Source organism: Canis aureus, chromosome 20 (genome assembly GCF_053574225.1).
Source record: "Canis aureus isolate CA01 chromosome 20, VMU_Caureus_v.1.0, whole genome shotgun sequence".
NCBI classification, from domain to species: domain Eukaryota; kingdom Metazoa; phylum Chordata; class Mammalia; order Carnivora; family Canidae; genus Canis; species Canis aureus.
In genome coordinates, this window is record NC_135630.1 from 18,772,565 (window position 1) to 18,794,285 (window position 21,721).

General features: G+C 34.3%; 1 protein-coding gene across 2 annotated transcripts; it reads right to left on the minus strand.

Annotated features, from left to right (window-relative positions):
• Positions 1-589: 589 nt before the first annotated feature.
• PLK4 (polo like kinase 4) lies at positions 590-21,489 on the minus strand. 2 transcript variants are annotated; one of them, XM_077861097.1, is made up of 16 exons: positions 21,227-21,489; positions 20,474-20,569; positions 19,542-19,637; positions 19,348-19,462; positions 15,434-16,460; positions 14,425-14,525; positions 11,575-11,936; positions 10,647-10,751; positions 10,183-10,285; positions 9,078-9,227; positions 7,928-8,061; positions 7,530-7,621; positions 7,236-7,383; positions 6,264-6,404; positions 3,594-3,700; positions 590-2,968 (listed from the first exon to the last, which is right to left on the minus strand). In XM_077861097.1, exons 1-16 carry the CDS (start codon positions 21,254-21,256, stop codon positions 2,866-2,868), a joined length of 2,910 nt encoding a protein of 969 aa, XP_077717223.1. In that variant the 5' UTR covers positions 21,257-21,489; the 3' UTR covers positions 590-2,865. The 2 variants fall into 2 exon arrangements, with proteins under 2 accessions (XP_077717223.1, XP_077717224.1); XM_077861098.1 differs by lacking the exon at positions 21,227-21,489 and having other exon boundaries at positions 19,542-19,633.
• Positions 21,490-21,721: the final 232 nt, after the last annotated feature.

Sequence of the window (21,721 nt, forward strand, 5' to 3'; positions counted from 1 at the left end):
AGATGAACATAGGGGAAGGGAAGAAAAAATAAGATGAAAATAGAGAGGGAGGCAAACAATAAGAGATGAACTCTAGGAAACAAACTGAGGGTTGCTGAGGGGAGATGGGTGGGAGGAAGGAGTAATTGGGTGATGGGCATTAAGGAAGGCACCTAATGTCATGAGCACTGGGTGTTACATGCAACTGATGAATCACTAAATTCTACCCCATAACTAATAAACAGTGAATGTTAATTAAGTTGAATTTAAATATAGAATTTTTAAAAATACTATGCAGAACTTAAAAAGCAGTATCTGTAAAGGAAGTCTGTGAAATTGGACATTTAGAAATTTTTGCTTATCAAGACATACTAAGAGAGTGAGAGCCTAAAATAGTAAAGACATTTGCCACATGTCAATAGACAAAGGATACATATCCTGAACTCTTCATAATCACCAAGAAAAAGCCAGACAACCCAAGAGAAAAAAATAGGTAGAAGACATAACAGGCACTTCATGAAAGATGAATATCTAATAACTATGTAAGATTCCAGCCTCTTTAGTAATTAGGGAAATGCATATTAAAACCACAATGATCACTATTCCACACTTGTCAAACTGGCAAAAACTTTAATAGATTGTAACACCAAGTAATGATGGGAGTGTGGAACAATATAAACTCTTATATGTTACAGGTGGAAGTGTAAAAAAATTAGGCATTATCTCCTAACATTTGAGATGCACCAATATTAAAGTCCATCATATTCAGTTCTGAGTAAAACTCTAGTGAAACTTGTGTGCATATGCACTAAAACACTGTCATACCAATACCGTTTTTATAGCCAAAATCTGGAAACAATATAAATATTCATCAGCAGTATAATGGATAAAAAAATTACAACATATTTTATTTATATAGTGGAAATGCTATATACACAGCCACCAGTCCAGATAGGAAAAGGAAATCAGAGGGCTCCAGAGAGCTGTATTCAAAGGGAGGGGAAAAAGGAAACAACAACAAAAACTACAGATAATCAGATGTGTTTGACCTAACAAAGTAACTACAGAAAAACACAGTTGTTCAAGAAATGTAATTCTAACATGGTACATAGTTCAGCTATGAATGTTTTCATAGTCATGATAATGTAAAGTGAATATTAATAAACCACTACTGTACCCTCTCAAAGAAAATCAGTATGAAGAGTAAAAGAGATTAAAGGAAACTAAATCTCAAAGAAGGCAGGAAAGAGGAAAAAAAGAAGGAAACAATAGGTATGTGGTACAAAGCACAAAAGAAACTGGTAGACATAAATACAATTGAACCATAATGCCAGTAAACATATCAGAAATGATAATAAATATGAACATGGTAGACTACAGAGGTTATCAGATTGGATTAAAAAACAAAATGCAGCTATATGGTATGTATAAGAGAAGTACCTGAAACAAAGGTACATTCAGACTGAAAGAGATAACAAAAAATACACCTAAGTGAAGTCTGTAAAAGCAAAATGTATTTAGCCTTCAAAATTAAGCTAGAAATTTCTTTAAATACTTCCATTTTTTGAGGGAAATTCTTCTTTCTTATATTTTTTCCCTAAAAGAAGGGCTTACATGATTTTCCTCCTGAAACTGGATTACCAATGTACTAAAATGTGTTACTTCTAAAGGATATTGCTAAATTACTTTTCATTAATTTAACACCTGAAAGTGTCCTGTTCCTCTTAGCAAGCACTATTTTATTATTTTTTTACCAATCTCTTTGATAACAGGATATGATTTTAATTTTGCGTTTCTCCAACCATAAATGTGGTGAGCATATATTTCCTTTTGATTCAGTATATGTAGTTCTGTCTTTGTGAATTATCTGCTCCTATCTTTTGTCCATATTTCTATCGGGTTGTCTTTTTCTTATTAACTATGCAATTTATGTTGCAAATTGTTTTTCTACTCATCGCCTTTGGTAAAAACATCCAAAACGATGTTGAATAACTATGGCATTAAATATTCCTGTCTACTAGATGTAATTACCTCAAATGTTTCTAATTCTAAAAAATAGCAGGAAACATTAGGTTAAACAGTCTTTATCTTATAGTTTTATTTCATTCCTATTTTACCTTGAGTATTAGAAATGGCTGTCTATCAAATATTTTTTTTCTTCATCTTAATTATTGCTTTAAGTTCTACAATGTTAAAATGTTTATCATTAAAATATGCAGATATTTTCAAATACAGGTAGAGAACCAAGGTATTTACCATTTTCAAAATTAATTTTGAAAATTTAACTGTTCCCTAAACAGGGAACAAAATTTAAAAATGAGCTTACTAGTAACTTACTTTAAAATAAGTATTTAATTAAATAAATCAAAAGATAAAGCAACTTATCACTGTATTTATTTTTTTATAAAATACATTTTCAGAAATGTTTCACTGGTGCTACAAAAATAAATATAAAACAAATATACATGTTTACATATGTTACTTATAAATACACATTATTTACATGTTCAAAAACTTCAGCATGTTTTTTTCATGATTCTCAACATGTCTGAGAAATAGAGAAAACAATTTAAAAAAGCATAAATATACCACACACCATTTATATTTTTGCTTTTAAAAAACTGTTCGATACAAATATATGAACACAAATTTTGGGGGTATATGTTCTAAGAGCAAAGTCTGGTATACAGTTTTAATCTATGACCTGTACATTTTATAAGTTTCATTCTGCTTTGTTCTCTAATTAGAATACATCCATTATGGTATAGATTAAACCTGTCTTTTATAGAAAGGCTTTCTGAGGAAGTTATATTAAAAAAAAAAAGTCACTTTACTTGAAAGCCAACAAGTTATTTATTAGACTTATAAATCTAAAAGGAGCTTCAATCATTCAAAACTAGGAGATGGATTAGAAAACATCAAAAGGATGGAAGAAAGACACCGTAATTTCTGTTTGATGTAATCTGGTAATTTTTCATTTTCTCCATACCTAAGTGAAGCAAAAGAAAAACATAACTTAATTAATTGGTTTGTATGAGAGTACCAAAAGATGTATTATATTTTTCAGTAATTCTTCAATGAAAGAGGCACCTCAGAAAAATTACACAAAATTATTTAAGTAGATACCTAAATCAAGATAAGCATAACCAATTAACCAATTTGTTTCCTTTTAAAACAGGCCACTTTCTAAATGTATTTAAATAATAAAAAGAGGGGATCCCTGGGTGGCGCAGTGGTTTGGCGCCTGCCTTTCGCCCAGGGCGCGATACTGGAGACCCGGGATCGAATCCCACATTGGGCTCCCGGTGCATGGAGCCTGCTTCTCCCTCTGCCTATGTCTCTGCCTCCCTCCCTCCCTCTCTCTCTCTCTCTCTCTCTCTATCATAAATAGATTAAAAAAAATTAAATAATAAAAAGAAAATTAAAAATAATAAAAAGAAAACTTGAAATGACTTTATAATTTCTAAAGCAAGTTGAAAATTGGACTCTTCATTAAACTGAAGGCCTTAATCTAAAGAACATACAAAACCTTATTAAATCATTTATTTCAACATAGAGAGGAAAGAAATTATATAGCAAAAGGCTAAATCCCAACCATTATTTTATGAACTTACCTAGTTATTTGACCATTTGGTGATGTATAACTGATAGAAGATACTCCTGCCTGCACGACCAACTGGGACCCATCATTGAACTGAACCCACACAGCTCCACTAGTTAACTAGAAAAATAATAAGCATGCAGAATTACTATACTGTAGGAGACTTGAAGTTCTTAGAAGGTACTCATGTTTAATAGGTTTTTCACATAGATAAAACAAAACAAAACAACAAAACAAAACAAGAAAAACAAAAACAATGCTCAGAGCACCTGGGTGGTTTAGTGGGTTAAGCAACTGACTCTTGATTTCAGCTCAGGTTAAGATCTCAGGGTCCTATGATCAAGCCCTGTGTAGGGCTCCCCACTAAATGGGGAGCCCCTCTGCCCCCCAACCCCTCACACTTTCACACCCTCACGTGTACTTTCTCTTAAACAAATCTTAAAAAAAAAAAAAAAAAAAGGCAACCTTCTCAGGAACTACAAATATGAGGCAGTGATGGTAGTAGCATTAGGAATATTCACATCTTTTCAGATTATTCCTTTAATAGCTAAGGCATTTATAATATTAAAATTATTTTAAAAAATAAATAAAATTATTCTAAATTAATCGTTTCCCATTCATTTCTACTACAATGTCTGAATAGTTTTGTGTCATCCTCCCACTCCAATAGCATCCTAACCAAGAAGAGATTTAAGAAATAACGAAAGTAACATTTTCTTAAATTAGGATCTTCCTCTATTCTTTGCTCTTGGGACACAGAATTTCTCTTTGGCCTGAGAACATTACACCTTTGCAAACTTATTCCTTTAGTTACTGATATTTGATATAGTTACTAATACACAATGTGGCATTCCAAACAGCAGAGAGAAGTCATGGACACTGGAATCAAATAGACCTGGGTTTACATTCATCTCTGCCAACTACTGAGTAGGACTGTGCAAGTCAATCAATAATTATAAGCCATAATTTTACTATCTATAAAAAGAGGTAACATCACCTTTACTAGGTTTTAATTTGGGGAATAAGACAATATATATGAGAAATATGGTACCACATAGCTTATTCAATATATGCTGAGTTCTCTTCATGTATTTCCTATCCCCATAAAGGTCTAAAATGCATTTTACTTCACTTGCAAGTAAAAATTACATGTACTATGCTCAAGTCTCCAATCTTCAAGCTTTCAGATAATATATACATACAGGCTCACACCTACATATAATTCTATAAGTTTGAAACTTAATGTGGACTTAATTTTTAAATGCAAAAATCCTTTTCTGCCAAATGTAAGTTATTCTAATAGATTACAAATAGTTTCTAAAACTTAAATGTCATGAATATCATTCTTAATTCCTGACAAGTAGCCATTATCGTGACAATTCTATTGTTTTTAATTTATATTTTATTTTTATTTTTTGAAGATTTTGATTTATTTGTTCATGAGAGAGAGAAAGAGAGAGAGAGACAGAGACAAAGGCAGAGGGAGAAGCAGGCTCCCTGCAAGGAACGTGATGCAGGACTCAATCCCAGGACCTTGGGATCACGACCTGAGCCAAAGGCATACTCAATCACTGAACCACCCAGGTGCCCTTAATTTAGATTTTAAATTGAAGCATAATTGACATATAATGTTACGCTAGTTTCAGGTATACTACATAGTGATTCAACAATTCTATATAGTACTCTGCTCACCATCTGTCACTGTACAACATTACAGTATTATTGATAATTTTCCATATGCTATACTTTTCATTTGTCATTTATTTTACAACTGTAAGTGTGTACCCCTTAATCCCCTTCACCGAGTTTGCCAATCCTCCTCCCCTCTGGAAACAACCAGTTTGTTCTCTGTATTGATGAACTTCTGTTTTTGTTTTGTTTTTTAGCTTTCACATGTAACTGAAATGATATATTTGTTTTTCTCAGTCTTATTTCTTTTTTTTTTTTCAGTCTTATTTCACTTGCCATAATACCCTCTAGAACCATCTATGTTGTCACAAATGGCAAGATTTTATTTTATTTTTTTTTATGGCTGAGTAATATTCTATTGTGTACATACACATACTTTTAAAAATGTATGTATGGGACAGCCCTGGTGGCACAGCGGTTTAGCACTGCTTGCAGCCCGGGGTTTGATCTTGGGGACCCTTGATCGAGTCCCACGTCAGGCTCCCTGCATGGAGCCTGCTTCTCCCTCTGCCTGTACCTCTGCCCCTCTCTCTCTCTGTGTCTCTATGAATAAATAAATAAAATCTTTAAAAAAAGTATGTATGTATTTATTTATTAATCAATTTTAAGTAGGCTCCATGCCCAACGTGGGGCTTTAACTCAGCCCTGAGATTGAGTCGCAAGCTCTACAGACTAAGCCAGCCAGACACCCCAACACATATATCGTCTTTATCCATCTATCAGTGGACACTTGGGTTTAAAACTTGTTTTTAAAACTTTAAAAACAAAACGACAAAAACAAATCACTTATGCCTTAGGAGACAATCTGTTATTAGCAATATCTAGTTTTCCAAATGTACACAAATAAAAACATAACCAATGTAAAAAAAGGTGTAGAAACTTTCTTGCAAAGAGAAATCTTTAAAAAATAAATTGTATTTTCTGATAATTGTCTAATTACTATGAAAACTAAGGATATTCAGTGAAAAAAATTCCCTTTTCTAAAAATTCTCACCTGTGTAGCCCAACCAACATTTTTCACAAAAACCGATTTCAAAAGTTGTGCTGATTTAGGAAGACAATCTTTAAGACTGCTAGAAGGAATGTTTGTTCCAGAAGCTGCAGCTGTAAAGCCACATCCTTCATTTGTAACCATCTATAAACAGTAAAAGACAAGATATTATTCCTCAGTGTTTTTATAAGCCAAGCAAAACTGAAAAAGGACTAGATTTTCATTAGCTTACAATAATTTTTAATAACAAAGTTAAAAAATTAAAATATAACCACATAAACAAGAAACTTCAGATTTAAAGTATTAAAAACATAAACATATAACTGTATTATGGAAAGAGAAGAAAATCAGAGTTGCTGTTTTCATGTAGGCAAATTTATATTTTTCCCTCAAGGTATAATTTTTCATACTGCTATTGTAGTATATATGTATGTCTGTGAGTATACACTCACAGATCTATTTCTTTAATGTCGCGTTTCCTATATTGCTATATAGTCTTTACAGGCATGATAGTTCACAGAATAAAAATTTACATTTATGTAACCATAGGCCTATCATGGATATTAAGGCAATGATATTTTACTAGTAAAAATAAAATGATATATACATATAATAATATATTTAGCTTTTTGCCAGAGGGGCAGGTTAGACTTCACTGTGGTAACATTTAAATTGAGACCTGAATGATGAGAAAGAATTAGCCATTAAGAGTTTGGAGAAAAGTTCCAGGTCAAGTGAACAGCATGTGAAAAGGCCCTGAAACTTACTTGAAGAACTGAAAGAAGGCTTTAGAGAACTAGAATAAGGCAAAGAGAGTACAGGGTAAAGTAGGCAAGGAAAAAAAAAAAAAAAAAAAGTAGGCAAGGGAGAAGTAGACAGGTGAGAGTAAGGTAATAGTATGGAATTTATATTTTATATGAAGGACATGAGACAATGACAGAGTTTAAAGTATAGAAGTGATGTATTTTTACTTACAGAAGGATTAAGTATTGGTGTTGGTTTTGGAGAAGCAGCACTATTTATGATCATTTTATTCAAAGATGCTCTGTCACTCATCAGGTAGTTTGGATCCACAGAAGTAGGAGGTGATAAGGCCTTAGGTGAACTAGTATTACCAGGTTTTCTGAAGGGAAAGAAATGTCCAGATATATTCCCTTAAAGCTTTCAACTTACAGAAAACTAAAAAATGTCCAAAATGTAAACACCAAACCTTTTTTTAAACATTTACGACACATTTTAGCCATGTTTAAACATTTTTCAAACATTTACCTTCCTACAATTATTGGGAAAAAGGGAGCACTTCCACTTTTCTTTTCCTCTTCTGAAATTACGGATTCCAGTGCTAAGCAAATACGATGGCCCTGTTTCAAAAGAACAATAATGCTTTTTGTCATTATTTCACCTGTCATTTGGAATCAAACTTTTTTAAGATTTTATTTTTTCATGAGAGACACAGAGAGAGAGAGAGAGAGAGAGAGAGAGAGAGAGGCAAAGACATAGGCAGCAGGAGAAACAGGCTCCCCGAGAGGAACCTGATGCAGGACTTGATCCTAGGAACCCAGGATCATGACCTGAGCCAAAGGCAGACACTCAACCACTGAGCTACCCAGGTGCCCCTGGAATCACTATTAATTGGTATGAAAAACCTACCATAACTAGGTACATACCTCATCTGCATGGTCCATATACAATTTTATTTCCCCTTTCAAGGTATTGATTTCACTTTCACCTTTTAAGGTATAAGATTTCCCAGTCTTTTCAATCACCTGAATTAAATCTTCGGTTTTGTGTATCTTTGCTCCTTAAAGAATAAGAAGAAAAATGCTTTTATCATTTCTTTAAATATTCCTATGTTTATATTCATTATCATACTAGTATGTAAAGATCAAGTTATTTATATTCACTTGCTGACCATGAATAAAATGAGTCTCTGAATGTATTCAATAAATACAGACCATCCATTTTCCTTTTCTGCATACAATTGGCTTAAGTCTGATACTTTTATGGTAAAAAAAAAAAATCACTGATCTCATACGAAAACATAATTGAAGGATAAGTATAATGATATGTGTACTGTGTGTTTGTGCTAGGTGTCCCTTAAAGGGAGCTTTACAGATTAAAAAGTAAACCATCCGGAACTGGAGGGTATTATGCTGAGTGAAGTAAGTCAGTCGGAGAAGGACAAACATTATATGTTCTCATTCATTTGGGGAATATAAATAATAGTGAAAGGGAAAATAAGGGAAGGGAGAAGAAATGTGTGGGAAATATCAGAAAGGGAGACAGAACGTAAAGACTGCTAACTCTGGGAAACGAACTAGGGGTGGTAGAAGGGGAGGAGGGCGGGGGGTGGGAGTGAATGGGTGACGGGCACTGGGTGTTATTCTGTATGTTAGTAAATTGAACACCAATAAAAAAAAAAATAAAAAAAAAAAAAGTAAACCATCCTTATAGATTAAGAAAATGATATTCTCTAGGTCAAATCGATCCTTTAGCCACATTTATAATTTTCACAATTTGAATATTTGAATTTCTAATAAGAAATAGGATATTGTTTATTTCAGGTGATTTTGTACTATCAAGCTAAATGTTGTTAAATCCGAGCTAAATAAGGAAAGAGGACTAATATACATATTGGAGAATAAGTTGTTTACATGAAAATATATAAATAAATTTGGTTAACATAGTACACTGTATTGTGTATTTTATTTGTATGAATATATAGCTTAAAAACTTGTGGTGCTGAATTAAAAAAACCACAATTACTAAATTATAAACTAAAGAGGAAAAAAATTACCATTTCTAAATGGTACTTACCATCATAAAACCAAACCTCAAAATCAGCACCAGGGGAATTCTCCATCAAAATGCATTTAGCATATTTTGTAAAATAAGTGATTTTGGGTGATTTAGATCGTACAAGGTGTACAAATCTAGAAGCATATTGATATTTTCGCCAGTACTTCTCTAGGAAAGAACAGAAAAAAAATTAGCTATTATTAGGAAATAAAGTGCTGATTTGACATGTAAATTCTATAAGTTTAATACTGATTTCTACTCTTCCTCAAAAATTCAAGTTCATAGCTTAGAAACCTCATTACCAAAATAAAGATATTTTAGTGATCCAACTCTTTTAATGAAAACTAAGGACAGTATAATACAATTCCCAAGAAGTATATAACAAATTATGATGAGTAGTACCATGATTATTTAAAAAATCTCTTTCTTTGAATCACTGACATCTTATTATAAGTAATTATTCCTTCTTATAAGTAATTATAATAAGAAGATTTTAGTAATTGAAATGAAAAAATTTCTACCTGAGATATCAGTATCAGACTATTAGGAAACGATGTAGTTCTTTTTATGCTAGTAAAGCATAGAGTTTTATGGTCCTAATATACAAAAGTCAGGTTTTACATTTCCCTGTAACTACAGTCAACATAGTATTTAGTCTTGTCTATCTGTTTTGATTTCTAATAGGGTTATAAACAGGTTTTCTTGTTTGATTCCAAAAGTCAGTTCAGCCAAGTCTTATTACTATTCAATATTTAATTCCCCCATCCATAATATCCAGAAGCTGAACAAGGAGTCTATGGAGCACAGTAATGGTCTCAAAAGTCAAAATTAGATACTTTATGTTGAATTTTAAACAAGATTCTAGACAAATTAGTAACTAAATAAGTGTACATATTATACTTGTGTGATAAACAACTAATATTCCATAGGTAGTTTTTACTTATAGAATATGAATAAACATTAGATTAGTAAGGTACACCACATCTCACCACATATAAAGAATAAGAACATGAGCTACAGACTGGCTGAAGCAAGACATTTATAATCTATGATATCCACATATATAGAATTTATGTATATATAAATCCATTATCTAAATATATTCCCTGGTAAATTTACATACCTGGTAAATTGTCAAAGCTGTACCTACTAATGTTGTCAGTAGGGGGTGGTGGTCTATCAGCAAGAGGAAAACCTCTTCCATCATTCGGATAATAAATAGTGATCTGCCAAAAAACATTTTAAGAATTCTAATCATATGCTGTTAAGTTAGAGTGCTTTATTTTGTTAATAAAATTATGAAAAGAGCTCACATGTAAAACTTATTTTGTTGAAAATGCTAAATATTCTCTAGAAGTAATTATTTTGCTTTCCAAACTTAAGTTTAAAGTTTAGATTTTGTACAGGTTGTAATTATTTTAAAGCTACACTAGTTAAATATATGTAATCTACTACTTTACTTTTTGAATTTAACATATTAAGAAAACCAATTAAAAAAATTTAACAATATCATTGTAGAATAAATTGGAATGCTAAATGCTTAATGATAATTTAAAGTTGCAAGATAATAAAGCAAAGTTACATTACCATATTTCCATCACTAGATATTTGAAGAACTTCTTTCACATATTCTTGAGATGTATGCTCCTTTAGAAGCTCCACACAGACCTCCTCTGAATCAAGTATACTAACCTATACAACGAAAAACTAGGGTTAATAACAATTCTCGTTTACTGTAATAGCTCTGACATATACAACACTTAAAAGCAATACTTAACCATAGCAGAAACAAAAATTACAGTCAAAATCAAATGGCTGCTTCTCAACAACAATCTACATCAGAGGTGTAGTTGAGCACAACTGTGAAACATAAGGAGCAAAGGTAAGAAGGTATAATTAAGTGTGAAATGATAACCAGGGGGCAGAATGAAAGCAGAAGGTAGGGGTGGAGAATAAGGACTCTGAAAAGACAAGAGCAAGCCAAACAAAGGCAAGACTGGATGAAATAGAAAACAAGGTATGAACAGGAGCAAGATGGAATTAAAAAATAAAAATCACTGTTTCCAATTCACACAATTTAAACTCTAAACTTGATTTTCTGTATGGTCTTCTTAAATAGTTTCAGATGTTAAAAAAAATTATATTTTCTAGTTTACCTTTTTGATTTGAAACTGGAATACAGAAACATTTAAAACAAAAGCAAAAGGTAATATTAAATATTAATTTAGTAATTGGAATTGTGAATAATATTTAACATAGTATTTAACCACTGTTACTTTTAAGTGTTTCTCATTATCAATAATTTAAAACTCAAAACTTATCAGTATCAATTCACCATTCTTAAAGTAGCTGGAAGAAGAACAAAAGCTATTTTTCCATAAACTCTCAGTCTCTTCTTTCAAATGAGTTTATCATGTAAATATCAGAAGTACAGGAACTAAAGAGACATATTTAATATAAGAAACCACATACTCAGAAAATATCATATAGTAATTTAGAAAAATTGTTGACATACCACAGCCTTTTTGGTTTTCTGTCTAATTGGTTTTAACCTGTAAGCAGTCAAAGGAGATGTAATGCCTCGTAATGTACATTTCTGATATGGTGGCTCCATTCCCCTAGTCTTGTTTTGTTCAGAAAGAGGATCAGAGTCATAAATAGATTCTTGTTGAATTATTTCAGGTTTACTTTGAAATGCAGTCATATACTTCATAGTATTCAGCTGTTTTGCAGAATGTACGTTATCAGAAGCATCAGGGCTCTTTTTGACTCGTGTATCAGTCCAAGCATTTCTTGATGTGTCCTGCAAATCTGGATGGCCTTGGAAATCTCTGTTTGGGCCAATGCTATTGTGCTCAGTAGTTTCTCTGAAATGAGCTATAATATACCCAGAATGAAGTAATTTAGTGAAAAATTAATATAACACAATGTCATGCTGGTATTGTTTTTTTGAGGTACAAAAAAAAACCTGTAAAAAAAATCTACATAATATTTAACAAATAAGCAGTTTTAAGATATGACAATAATAAATGACTTTAAAAGAATATTTTAAGAAATACCTTTATACTCCTAAAATTAAGAAAGATATTATTAAACCTATTTTCTAATGACTGCCTTTTGTATTATGAAATTAGTTTTTCAACTGAGGCAAAATTGAGGGTCACTTATTAGTTCTAAAACAAGTAATTTCCAATGCTCCAACAAGTACAGATTTGAGGATATCCCAGGTAATCATTCTCAGTAAGAAGTAAATTTATCCTCTTTAAGCTAAGGACTGTCTGTTCTATCTTATAAAATATGCAAGTAAGAGCAAAAACAATATATGAAATAGTTTTACTATTATTAATATTTACTATCACAAGTGTATCTGCACTACATTTTTAAAGAGTTTTTGTTGAATTTTACCCATTTATATTTCATATGTTTGAGAGTTCACAAGGGATCATTATCTTTTTAAAGCCCTTAAAATGATTAGACTATATAGATATCTATAAGGCAATTATTCAAATGCTTAACTCTAAAAATATGTATTGCAATTTTTTTCCCTAAATGACTTTTTTTTAGTGCTTTCCTTCCCCCTACTCCCATTATGACAGAAAATATTTTGTACCCAATAATATACTTTAAAATTGCAGTGGTGGGGATCCCTGGGTGGCTCAGCAGTTTAGCGCCTGCCTTTGGCCCAGGGCGCAATCCTGGAGTCTCGGGATCGAGTCCTGCGTCAGGCTCCAGGCATGGAGCCTGCTTCTCCCTCTGACTGTGTCTCTGTCTCTGCCTCTCTCTCTCTCTATGTCTATCATAAATAAATAAATCTTAAAAAAAATAAAAAAAATAAAATAAAATTGCAGTGGCACTACTAGATTATAAACAAGCTTATTTCTCCATCTCAGATATCTCCATACTACTAAATAAAAGTATCTATAAACACAGCAGGTTAAGTGCAAGTTTAAGTACATGGCAATTTTATAGTTTAAAAAAATAGAAATTTGAATCATCAACAAGTACACATAAAAAGATTAATTCCAGGATCCCTGGGTGGTGCAGCGGTTTAGCGCCTGCCTTTGGCCCAGGGCGCGATCCTGGAGACCCGGGATCGAATCCCACATCGGGCTCCCGGTGAATGGAGCCTGCTTCTCCCTCTGCCTGTGTCTCTGCCTCTCTCTCTCTCTCTCTCTCTGTGACTATCATAAGTAAATAAATAAACAAACAAACAAACAAATAAATAAAAATACTTAAAAAGATTAATTCCCTTTTGGGCTCTTGAAAATATATTTTTTAAAAAAGCAATACACACTTGAGATAACAACTGTGCTTAAATTATAGTCATATTATGTACTCCTTGTCTGAAGTAATATAATACTTTGTAATCTCCTCCTCCCCATATGTTTTTTTTATTCTTTTTCTCCACCATTATTTTCAACACACCTTCTGTGAGTCTGTTATGTTCATTAATAAGAAATGTTGAACTTCCAAACTCTGAATCTAAAATAATGACTTCAGGGACACCTGGGTGGCTCAGTGGTTGAGCACCTGCCTTTGCCTCAGGGCATGATCCCGTGGTCCTGGGATCAAGTCCCACATTGGGGTCTCTGTATGGAGCCTGCTTCTCCCTCTGCCTACGTCTCTGCTTCTCTCTCTGTGTCTCTCATGCATAAATAAATAAAATCTTTTAAAAAATTAATTAATTAATTAATAAATAATGACTTGGAATGACAGCTGTTTAAAAATGTTAGGTTTTTGGGGTACCCGGCTGGCTCAGTCAGTAAAGCATATAATTCTTGATCTGAAGTCCTGAGTTCAAGCCCATGTTGGGCTTAGAGCTTACTTAAAACAACAAACCGCCACCCCCACCAAAAAAACCCATTTAGGTTTTAGTAGTTGTATACTTTATCATATGTGAGGTCCCATTAGTAAACCATGAATTGTCCACATCAGCTTCTACTTAAAAATAAGATCAACCATCTTTTGATTATTTTATATGCACTGATAGTTAAGTGCTTATTACAGATACACTGCAAGAACAGAGAGATAGAGTAAAGTTTATGAGCCAGACTGTATGGGCTGGAATCCTGGATCCTCTGCTTAAAGGCAGTGTAGCTTGTCAAATTAAGCTCTGTGCAATACAGTTCCTCAGGTGTAAGACAGGGCTAATGATATTATCTTCATATTTTTTGAGTGTGAGAATTTAATAAGTTAATATTTGTTAACCATTAAGGATAGTAGCTGATAAGCAAATACTCAAAATGAGTATTTATTATTACTGTATTGTAATACAGCTTATTGAAAATATATTTTCTTTTTTAACATGTATTATTTTCTTAAGAAAACCCAAACATATAAAAACAAAACAAAACAGAAAACTCACGCTTTATTTGCAGATTCCCAAACCACTGCTGCACCATTTCAGTCTGAGGTGTCTGGTCTGGAAATGGAAAAGGAGTTTTTCCTGGACAAAGATGATTGGAGCTAAACAGAGAAAAGAAATTCTGATAAACAAAAAATTATCAGGTAATAACTTTTGAAGACAAAAAATATTTTAAAAGGTAGTTACCTTTTGATCTGAATACCTAAAAATTTTAGAGTAACTATAGAAACCAATATTGGCATAATTAAGTTGTCTTTAAGAAGTTAAACTTCTAGACCAAAATGCCCACAGTACTGTGACATTTCTATATGGCTACTGCGCTGTTAAAATTTAAGCATAAAAATCAAAGATCAGAGAAAGGAAAAAAAAATACCAGAGTCACTAAAAAATTAGCTCTCATGTGAGAAGGAGTCAATAATATGATTACTCATCACTGGCTCAGCTTGTGTGTGTGTGTGTGTGTGTGTTTTGTGTGGTGGGGCTAAAAAAAGGAGGGGAGAGAGAGAGAATAGTTACTACTGGAGTACTTTAGGGCTCAGACATGTTCAATATACTTCACACTGGAGACTTCCTTTCTACAAAAAAAAAAAAATCAGACTAAAAATTCTCAGGTATTAAAACATTCTACAAACACATTCATGAGACTATATACTCATTTTGAAAGAATTTCTTAACTACAAATAAAAAGTCATTCTGGGGTGCCTGGGTGGCTGAGTCAGGTAACAGGTAAGTGCCTTCTGCTCAGGTCATGATCTCTGGGTCCTGGGATACAGCCTCATATTGGGCTCCCTGCTCAGCAGGAAGTCTGCTTCTCCTGGTCTCTAACAAATAAATAAAATCTTTTAAAAAATTAAAAAAAAATCATCATTCTGATTCTCTAATAGAAATCATAATTAAGAAGTACCCAGAAACATCTGAAAATGTTAAAAAAAATCAACCCTCAGTTACATGCAGCTTCATATTTGTGCTAATAGAACATTTAAAAAAATGCTTTTGATAGAATTCTTACCGTGCTTGATCATTATCAGGTCTTTCAAAAGATCCAGGACTACTGGATGCCTTTTCTTTAAAGAAGTGAAAAATATTGACATCGCTGTTTGTAGGTGAATATCTTTCTTCATTTTCATCTACTCCTGATCTTCTGGGCTTTGAAAGCATTTCTGCTGAGTGACATCGTTCCATTGTGTATGTTTTTGCTCGAGACTGACCATTAGAAGTGTCAGATCTATCAGAGGAATGGGCTCTACGAAGGTATCTAGAATGTGGCCTTTCTTCTGCATCCTGGATCACTCTTCCCCTTCCCCTATTGCTGGTTTCTTTTTCTTGATTTCCCCACTGAGTATAAAGACTGCTTCCATCTCCTGAAGAAGAAAAATCACTTGAATTTTTATTCTTTGGAAATACAGTCACTTTATTTGGGAGTGGTTGACCAATCAAGAGTCTTCTTCTGTCAAATAAACTACCACTTATACTGGTACTGGAAGAAGCTGTAATTGCAGTAGAAATTGTGGCATGTCCACTATCAATTGAGTCTTCTACAGTCCCTAAATCTTTACTTTTTGTTGAGGAATTTCGGGACATAAAAGGATGGTCTAATACTGAAGACAGACTTAAACGATCTGCTGGATTTCTACGAAGTAACTGGTGAATAAGGTCCTTGGCCTCTCTTGTCAAAAAAGCTGGCATTTCATAATCTGCCAATACTACTTTATTTAACGTGTTCTTGACTGTGTCAGTGTCAAAAGGTGGTCTCCCAATAAGCAACGTGTAAAACATACAGCCCAAGGACCAAACATCAGATTCAAGTCCATGTGCACTTCGAGTTGCAATTTCTGGTGAAATATAATTAGGAGTTCCACATAACGTATAGTGCTTTTCATGTGGCATTTTCAATTGAGTTGCCAGCCCAAAATCAGCAATCTTGATGTTCATATTACGTGTAAGTAAGAGATTAGAAAGTGTGAGATCCCGGTGTAATATACCATGAGAATGGAGATACAACATTCCTGTGATGATCTGGTGCATAAAGTGTCGAGCTGTTGGGATGCAAAAAATAAAATTTACAATTTAGAAAATATGAAAGATTAAGTATTTATTTAGAATTTTAGAATTCAGTTTTTAGAAACCCAAGTACATGTACCTACATGTACCACAGTATTACATTAAAACACCAGCTTGTAGCTTAGTTTTACTATCCAAAAGACTACTATAATAATTTCATAATATTCTTTAGTTTCCTAAAGAATATTATGAAATATTTCCTTTCCTTTAAGACAACTAGGCACTCCTAATCTTTGTCCTTTCTAACTGATGAGTTTTCTATATGGTTAAGGAAAGGTTAGTTATATTAGCAATTGGAAGAGACTAGGGTAACTAGGGTACATGGAAGTCCAGAACAATTAAGAGCAAATATCTATAATCATACAATTTATAAATATATTCTAACTGTAAAAAAGAAAAAAGAAAGCTAGTTCCTCTGATGTGCTCCCAAACCCTCACAAAAAATAACCACTGTTAATAGCATGTATATATTGTTTTACGCTTTGTGCTTATGTACATTTACATGAACAGAAAAACGCTATAATAAATGCTTTAAAAATAAAAAGGTATAAAAATATACAGTTTCATTACTTTTTCCCTACTTCATACTCTTTCTTGAAGTATTTCCACGACAGTACACATAAATCCTATTTTTATTTATTTTATTTTAATTAATTAATTTATTTTTATAAATCCTATTTTTAAAAGATTTATTTATTTTAGGGGCACCTGGGTAGCACACTCATTATGCAAAGGTCTGACTCTTGGTTTCGGCTCAGGTCATCATCTCAGGGTTGGGAGACAGAGCCACAGGTTGGGCTCTGTGTTAAGTGGGAGTCTGCTTAAGATTGATTCTCTCTCCCTCTGCTCCTCTGCCCTGCTCTATTTCTCTCCCTCTCCAAAATAAATAAATCTTAAAAAAAAAAAAAAAGTATCAGGGAGGGGCAGAGAGAATCTCAAGTAGATTCTGTGGGGAGTGTGGAGCCTAATATGGGGCTCCATCTCAACACCCTGAAATTACAACCTGAGGGGAAACCAAGAGTCAGAGGCTTAACTGTGTCATCCAGGTCCCCTAAAAATCTTCATTTTATTTAATCGCCATTGATGAATATTTGGTCATTTCTGATTATTTCAAAATTACAATAAAACAACAACATAAAAAAGAATATGGACAAAATTACAATAAAACAAACAAAAGGAATAGGGACTCCTGGGTGCTCACAGGGACGCCTGGGTACTCCGTGGTTGAGCATCTGCCTTTCGCTCAGTCCTGGGATCAAGTCCCACATCAGGCTCCCCACAGGGAGCCTGCTTCTCCCTCTGCCTATATGTCTGCCTTTCTCTATGTGTCCCTCATGAATAAGTAAAATCTTAAAAACAAAAAAAAAAAAGGAATAAATATTTTGTACATGTTTGTTTTCTCATGCATATGTATGGGGTGGTTCTCTAATGTTAAATTCAAGAAGTAGAAACTGGGTTGAAGAATAAAATTCAGTATTTTAATAATTGCCAAACTGCCCTCCCAAAAAGGCTGTATTTTCATGTACATCCTTGTTAGCATTGGGTAGTCTCAATCCAATGAGTAAAAAAATGGCACTCACTATTTTAGTAGGCACTCTTACAATTACTACAGAGTTGGAGTATCTTTTCATGTATTTTTTTGGCCATTTGTACTCTTTTCTGTGAAGCAGGGTTATATTCCCTGCCCATTTTTCTATTGGATTACCCTTTTTGAAAGGCATCTTTTATATTTTTTAATATTAACATTAATTTGCCAGTCATATATTTTACAAATATTTATTTCCCATCTTGTGTTAAATTTGACTTAATCTTTTGTCATACACATTCTTAATTTTAATTAAGTCAAATTGATGATTCTTTTCCTTTATAGCTTTTGTAGGTTCTGGCTTATTTAAGAAGGCTTACTGTTACAAATTATTACAAAAAAATGCAATAATCATCATTAATCTGTTTACGGATATTCTTCAACTTGTATTACTACCTTATTTTGAGTCAAAGTATATGAATATTTGCATAATTTAATACAAATGACCAAATTGTATTTCAAATGGGTTATATAGACTTAAATGTACAAAAAAATCTAATAGCAACCACATTTATTAGTTGTACCTGCAATCTCAGTTACCAGGGTAAGATAACTAGAAAACAATCATTTGTGTGATGACTCATGGACTTATTTGATACTGATCTGAACTACAATAAGTTATTTATAAGAAACAAGGGAAGTTGAAACTGACTATACATTTGGTACTAAGGAATTACTGGGTGTGATGATGACTTTGTGATTATTATTTTTTTTAAAGTTTGTATTTTTTAAAGATATATACCAAAATATTTATAGACACAAAGATGTCTACAATCAGCTTCAAAATATTCTGGAAAATTGGGAGAATAGGAAGCGTACAGATGAAACAATTTGAACATGTTTTGGAAGCTGAGGGTTCATTATACTAGTTCCTCTACTTGTATGTTTGACATTTTCTACAATAACTGATCTCAATAGTTATTTGTGTTTGACTTAGGAACTACTTTATAGACATCAAAAACATTCTAAAAAGTTTATCTCTGGATCTGAAAGGATAGACACTAAATAGCTACCAATGATTTAATTAATTTAAAATGTGGTTTTGGGGAAAGATGGATAACAAATTTCTCCTTTTACTTCTTCTTCAAGTAATGCTTGAATTACTTGTAGGAATTAACAGCTTTTCTAATTTTGAGAGTGGGGGGAAGTCTCCTTTCGTATCCTAAAGTAATAATGTAAATGGTTTTATTAAGTATTACAAAATAGCACATTCTTCAAAAATTAGTTTTTAAAGTATAAAATTCATATATACAAAAAGAAAAAAAGCAGCCACCTACCTTCGTTTTCTGAGAATGGTTTCATTCTGTTCTTTAGATATCTATTCATTTCTCCATTATGGCACATTTCTAATACTAGATATACGTAATTGTTATCTTCAAAATAGTTATACAGCTGAAATATAAAAGGGCATAATAAATGGTAATATACAAAAATTCTGTGTCCTTTGTCACTTCTATAAAATTTGTATTACCTCCAAGATAGAAGGATGTTTCAACTGGCAATGTATTTTCACCTCATTTTGGACTCTCTGTACCATTCCAGCTTTGTACATGGCTTTCTTATCTATCTAAAAATAACATGAGACATTTAAATTTTGGTGATAAACTTCCAAATGTGAAGTTTTCAAAAGTTAACTTTGAAGAGAAAGTATACTTTAAAATATTCTTAAGTCCTTTTATTTACCTCTTTATGAGATCAATTTATTCTGGTGTTTGTTCTCTCCATGCACCCAACAGAGTGTTTGGCAGAGTAGACATTCAGTAAAAGTTTATCCATTGCATTCTAATACTCTCTTCCAACTTAAAAAATTTAATAGCACAACTATCATATCTATAACAACAACAAAAATCTAGCCAAGCTTTATTTTTTTTTTCACCCTGTTCCTCTTTTTTCTTCCAGACAAACTTTAAAATAAAACTTCCCTTCCCCAAAAAAAAAAACAAAAAACAAACCAAAAAACAAAAAACTTCCCTACTGGTTTAGATAAGGGATTCTTAATTTGCTTATGATACTCCTATTAGACTGACCCGTAACAATAAAAAATAGTGTTTTAGGTTGTTAAAGTGTAATACAGAGCTATGTACAAGTAGCACTCATTATTATAAACAAATTGTTTATTCTTTGATTTCTATCAATTGCTAGAAGTTTGCATAATAACAAGTCCTAGGTCTAGTGAACATTAATGAAAATAAAACATTTAAGCATACTCAAGGATCTCCTAAGGCATGTATAAGGTCAGTTGCTGGACTTGGCATTAGTCTTTTTGTGTACAAGCAATGGGTTCTTTCTACTCTAAATAAAAAAAAAAAGGAGGGGCTCGCAGGTAAGGAGTTTCTGACATCTTAAGTCACCTCTCTAACTCCTTGCAAAGTAGAGGTGAGAAGTCGATGGAGATTTTCTTACCATTTTGATTGCAACTTCCAAACCAGTGTGAATGGACTCAGCTCTGTAGACACCAGCAAATGATCCTTTACCAAGCAGATTTCCAACTTTAAAATCCTTAAAAGTTAAAATTAAAGATATTGTGTGATGATTCACAGGAGAAAAAAGAAAAAGAGAAGACAGGAAGAGATCGGAAAAAAGATGATAACAATGGACAGAAAGGGGAATATGAATTCAGAATTCAAGCAGGTGTTACACCTCGATACAGCAGGTGTCTGGAGTGGAAAGCATGTTGACGCCTTGCAGGGATCCCTGAAAGTCCGGGCTGGGCTTCAGACGCAGGACCCAAATGAAATGCTTCCTTAACCCCAGTGCAGCTCCAGCACCTTGCTCCCAGCCCCAGCCAACCCACGGGGGCAGAGGGCTGGGCTGGAATCCCGCCGCAGCTCCCGCCGGAGGTAACTGCCATCCCCTGGGAGAAGGGGGACGCACATTCGCCCAGCTGTAGCGCGGCAGCCCGGGCGGGAGCGCCCGCTTGAAGCCTTGAGAGGAGACGGGCGGGGCCGAGAGCAACTCACCTGTTCCCCCGACACTCCAGCCTGAGGGGCGGGGCGCCCCGCCCCACACAGCCGGGCGGGCGGTTGGGGCTCTCCCAAAGCACCTCGGCGCCCGCCCCGCAGCTGTTAGAGTCACCGGTTCGAGTCCTGCCACTCCAACTCCCTCTCTGCCCCCCTCCATCCCCCGGCCCCGCAGAGGATTGCCAAGTCTTTTCACCTCGATCTTCTCCCCGATGCAGGTCGCCATATTTCCAGGCCCCGGCCTGTGCTCCCCAGAGGAGCTCCCTTCACGCAGTCCCTTCGAGGCAGCGCTCCAAGCAGCCAGCCGGTCTTGGCGCCCATCAGGCTTGGCTCTCTAGGCCGCCGCTCCCGGCGACGGCTGCACAGCCACCGAGAGGCCTCCGCGGCACCTTCCGAGACCTGGGCGGCGCCTCTGCGCTCCCATTTTGAAAAACTCCCGCCGGTTGCCGTGCGGGGCAGGCCGTCGGTGACGTAAAGAAATTGGCCGCTCCGGATAGGCTGCGCTGGGCGCGCATGCGTGGCAGGCTCTCCTTGGCCGGGCGCCAGCGTCAAGGCCCTAGGGGCGGAGAACCGGAAGTGCTCGTCGCACCCCGCGGCGCCGCAGGGGTGTGTCGGCCGGCGGGCTCCCAGAAGGCCCAGTCCGCCGTGTTTAAGAGCTGGTCTGGAACGTGAGACTTCCCCGGTAGGCTAC

Bases quoted from the DNA above. Each gene is read 5' to 3' on its own strand.
- PLK4 (XM_077861097.1), bottom strand. From the start codon at position 21,256: ATGGCGACCTGCATCGGGGAGAAGATCGAG. The intron at 11,937-14,424 runs GTGAGTTTTCTG...GGTATATTATAG, and splicing joins TGGGAATCTGCAAATAAAGC to CTCATTTCAGAGAAACTACT. The intron at 10,752-11,574 runs GTATGTCAACAA...TTCGTTGTATAG, and splicing joins AGAAAACCAAAAAGGCTGTG to GTTAGTATACTTGATTCAGA.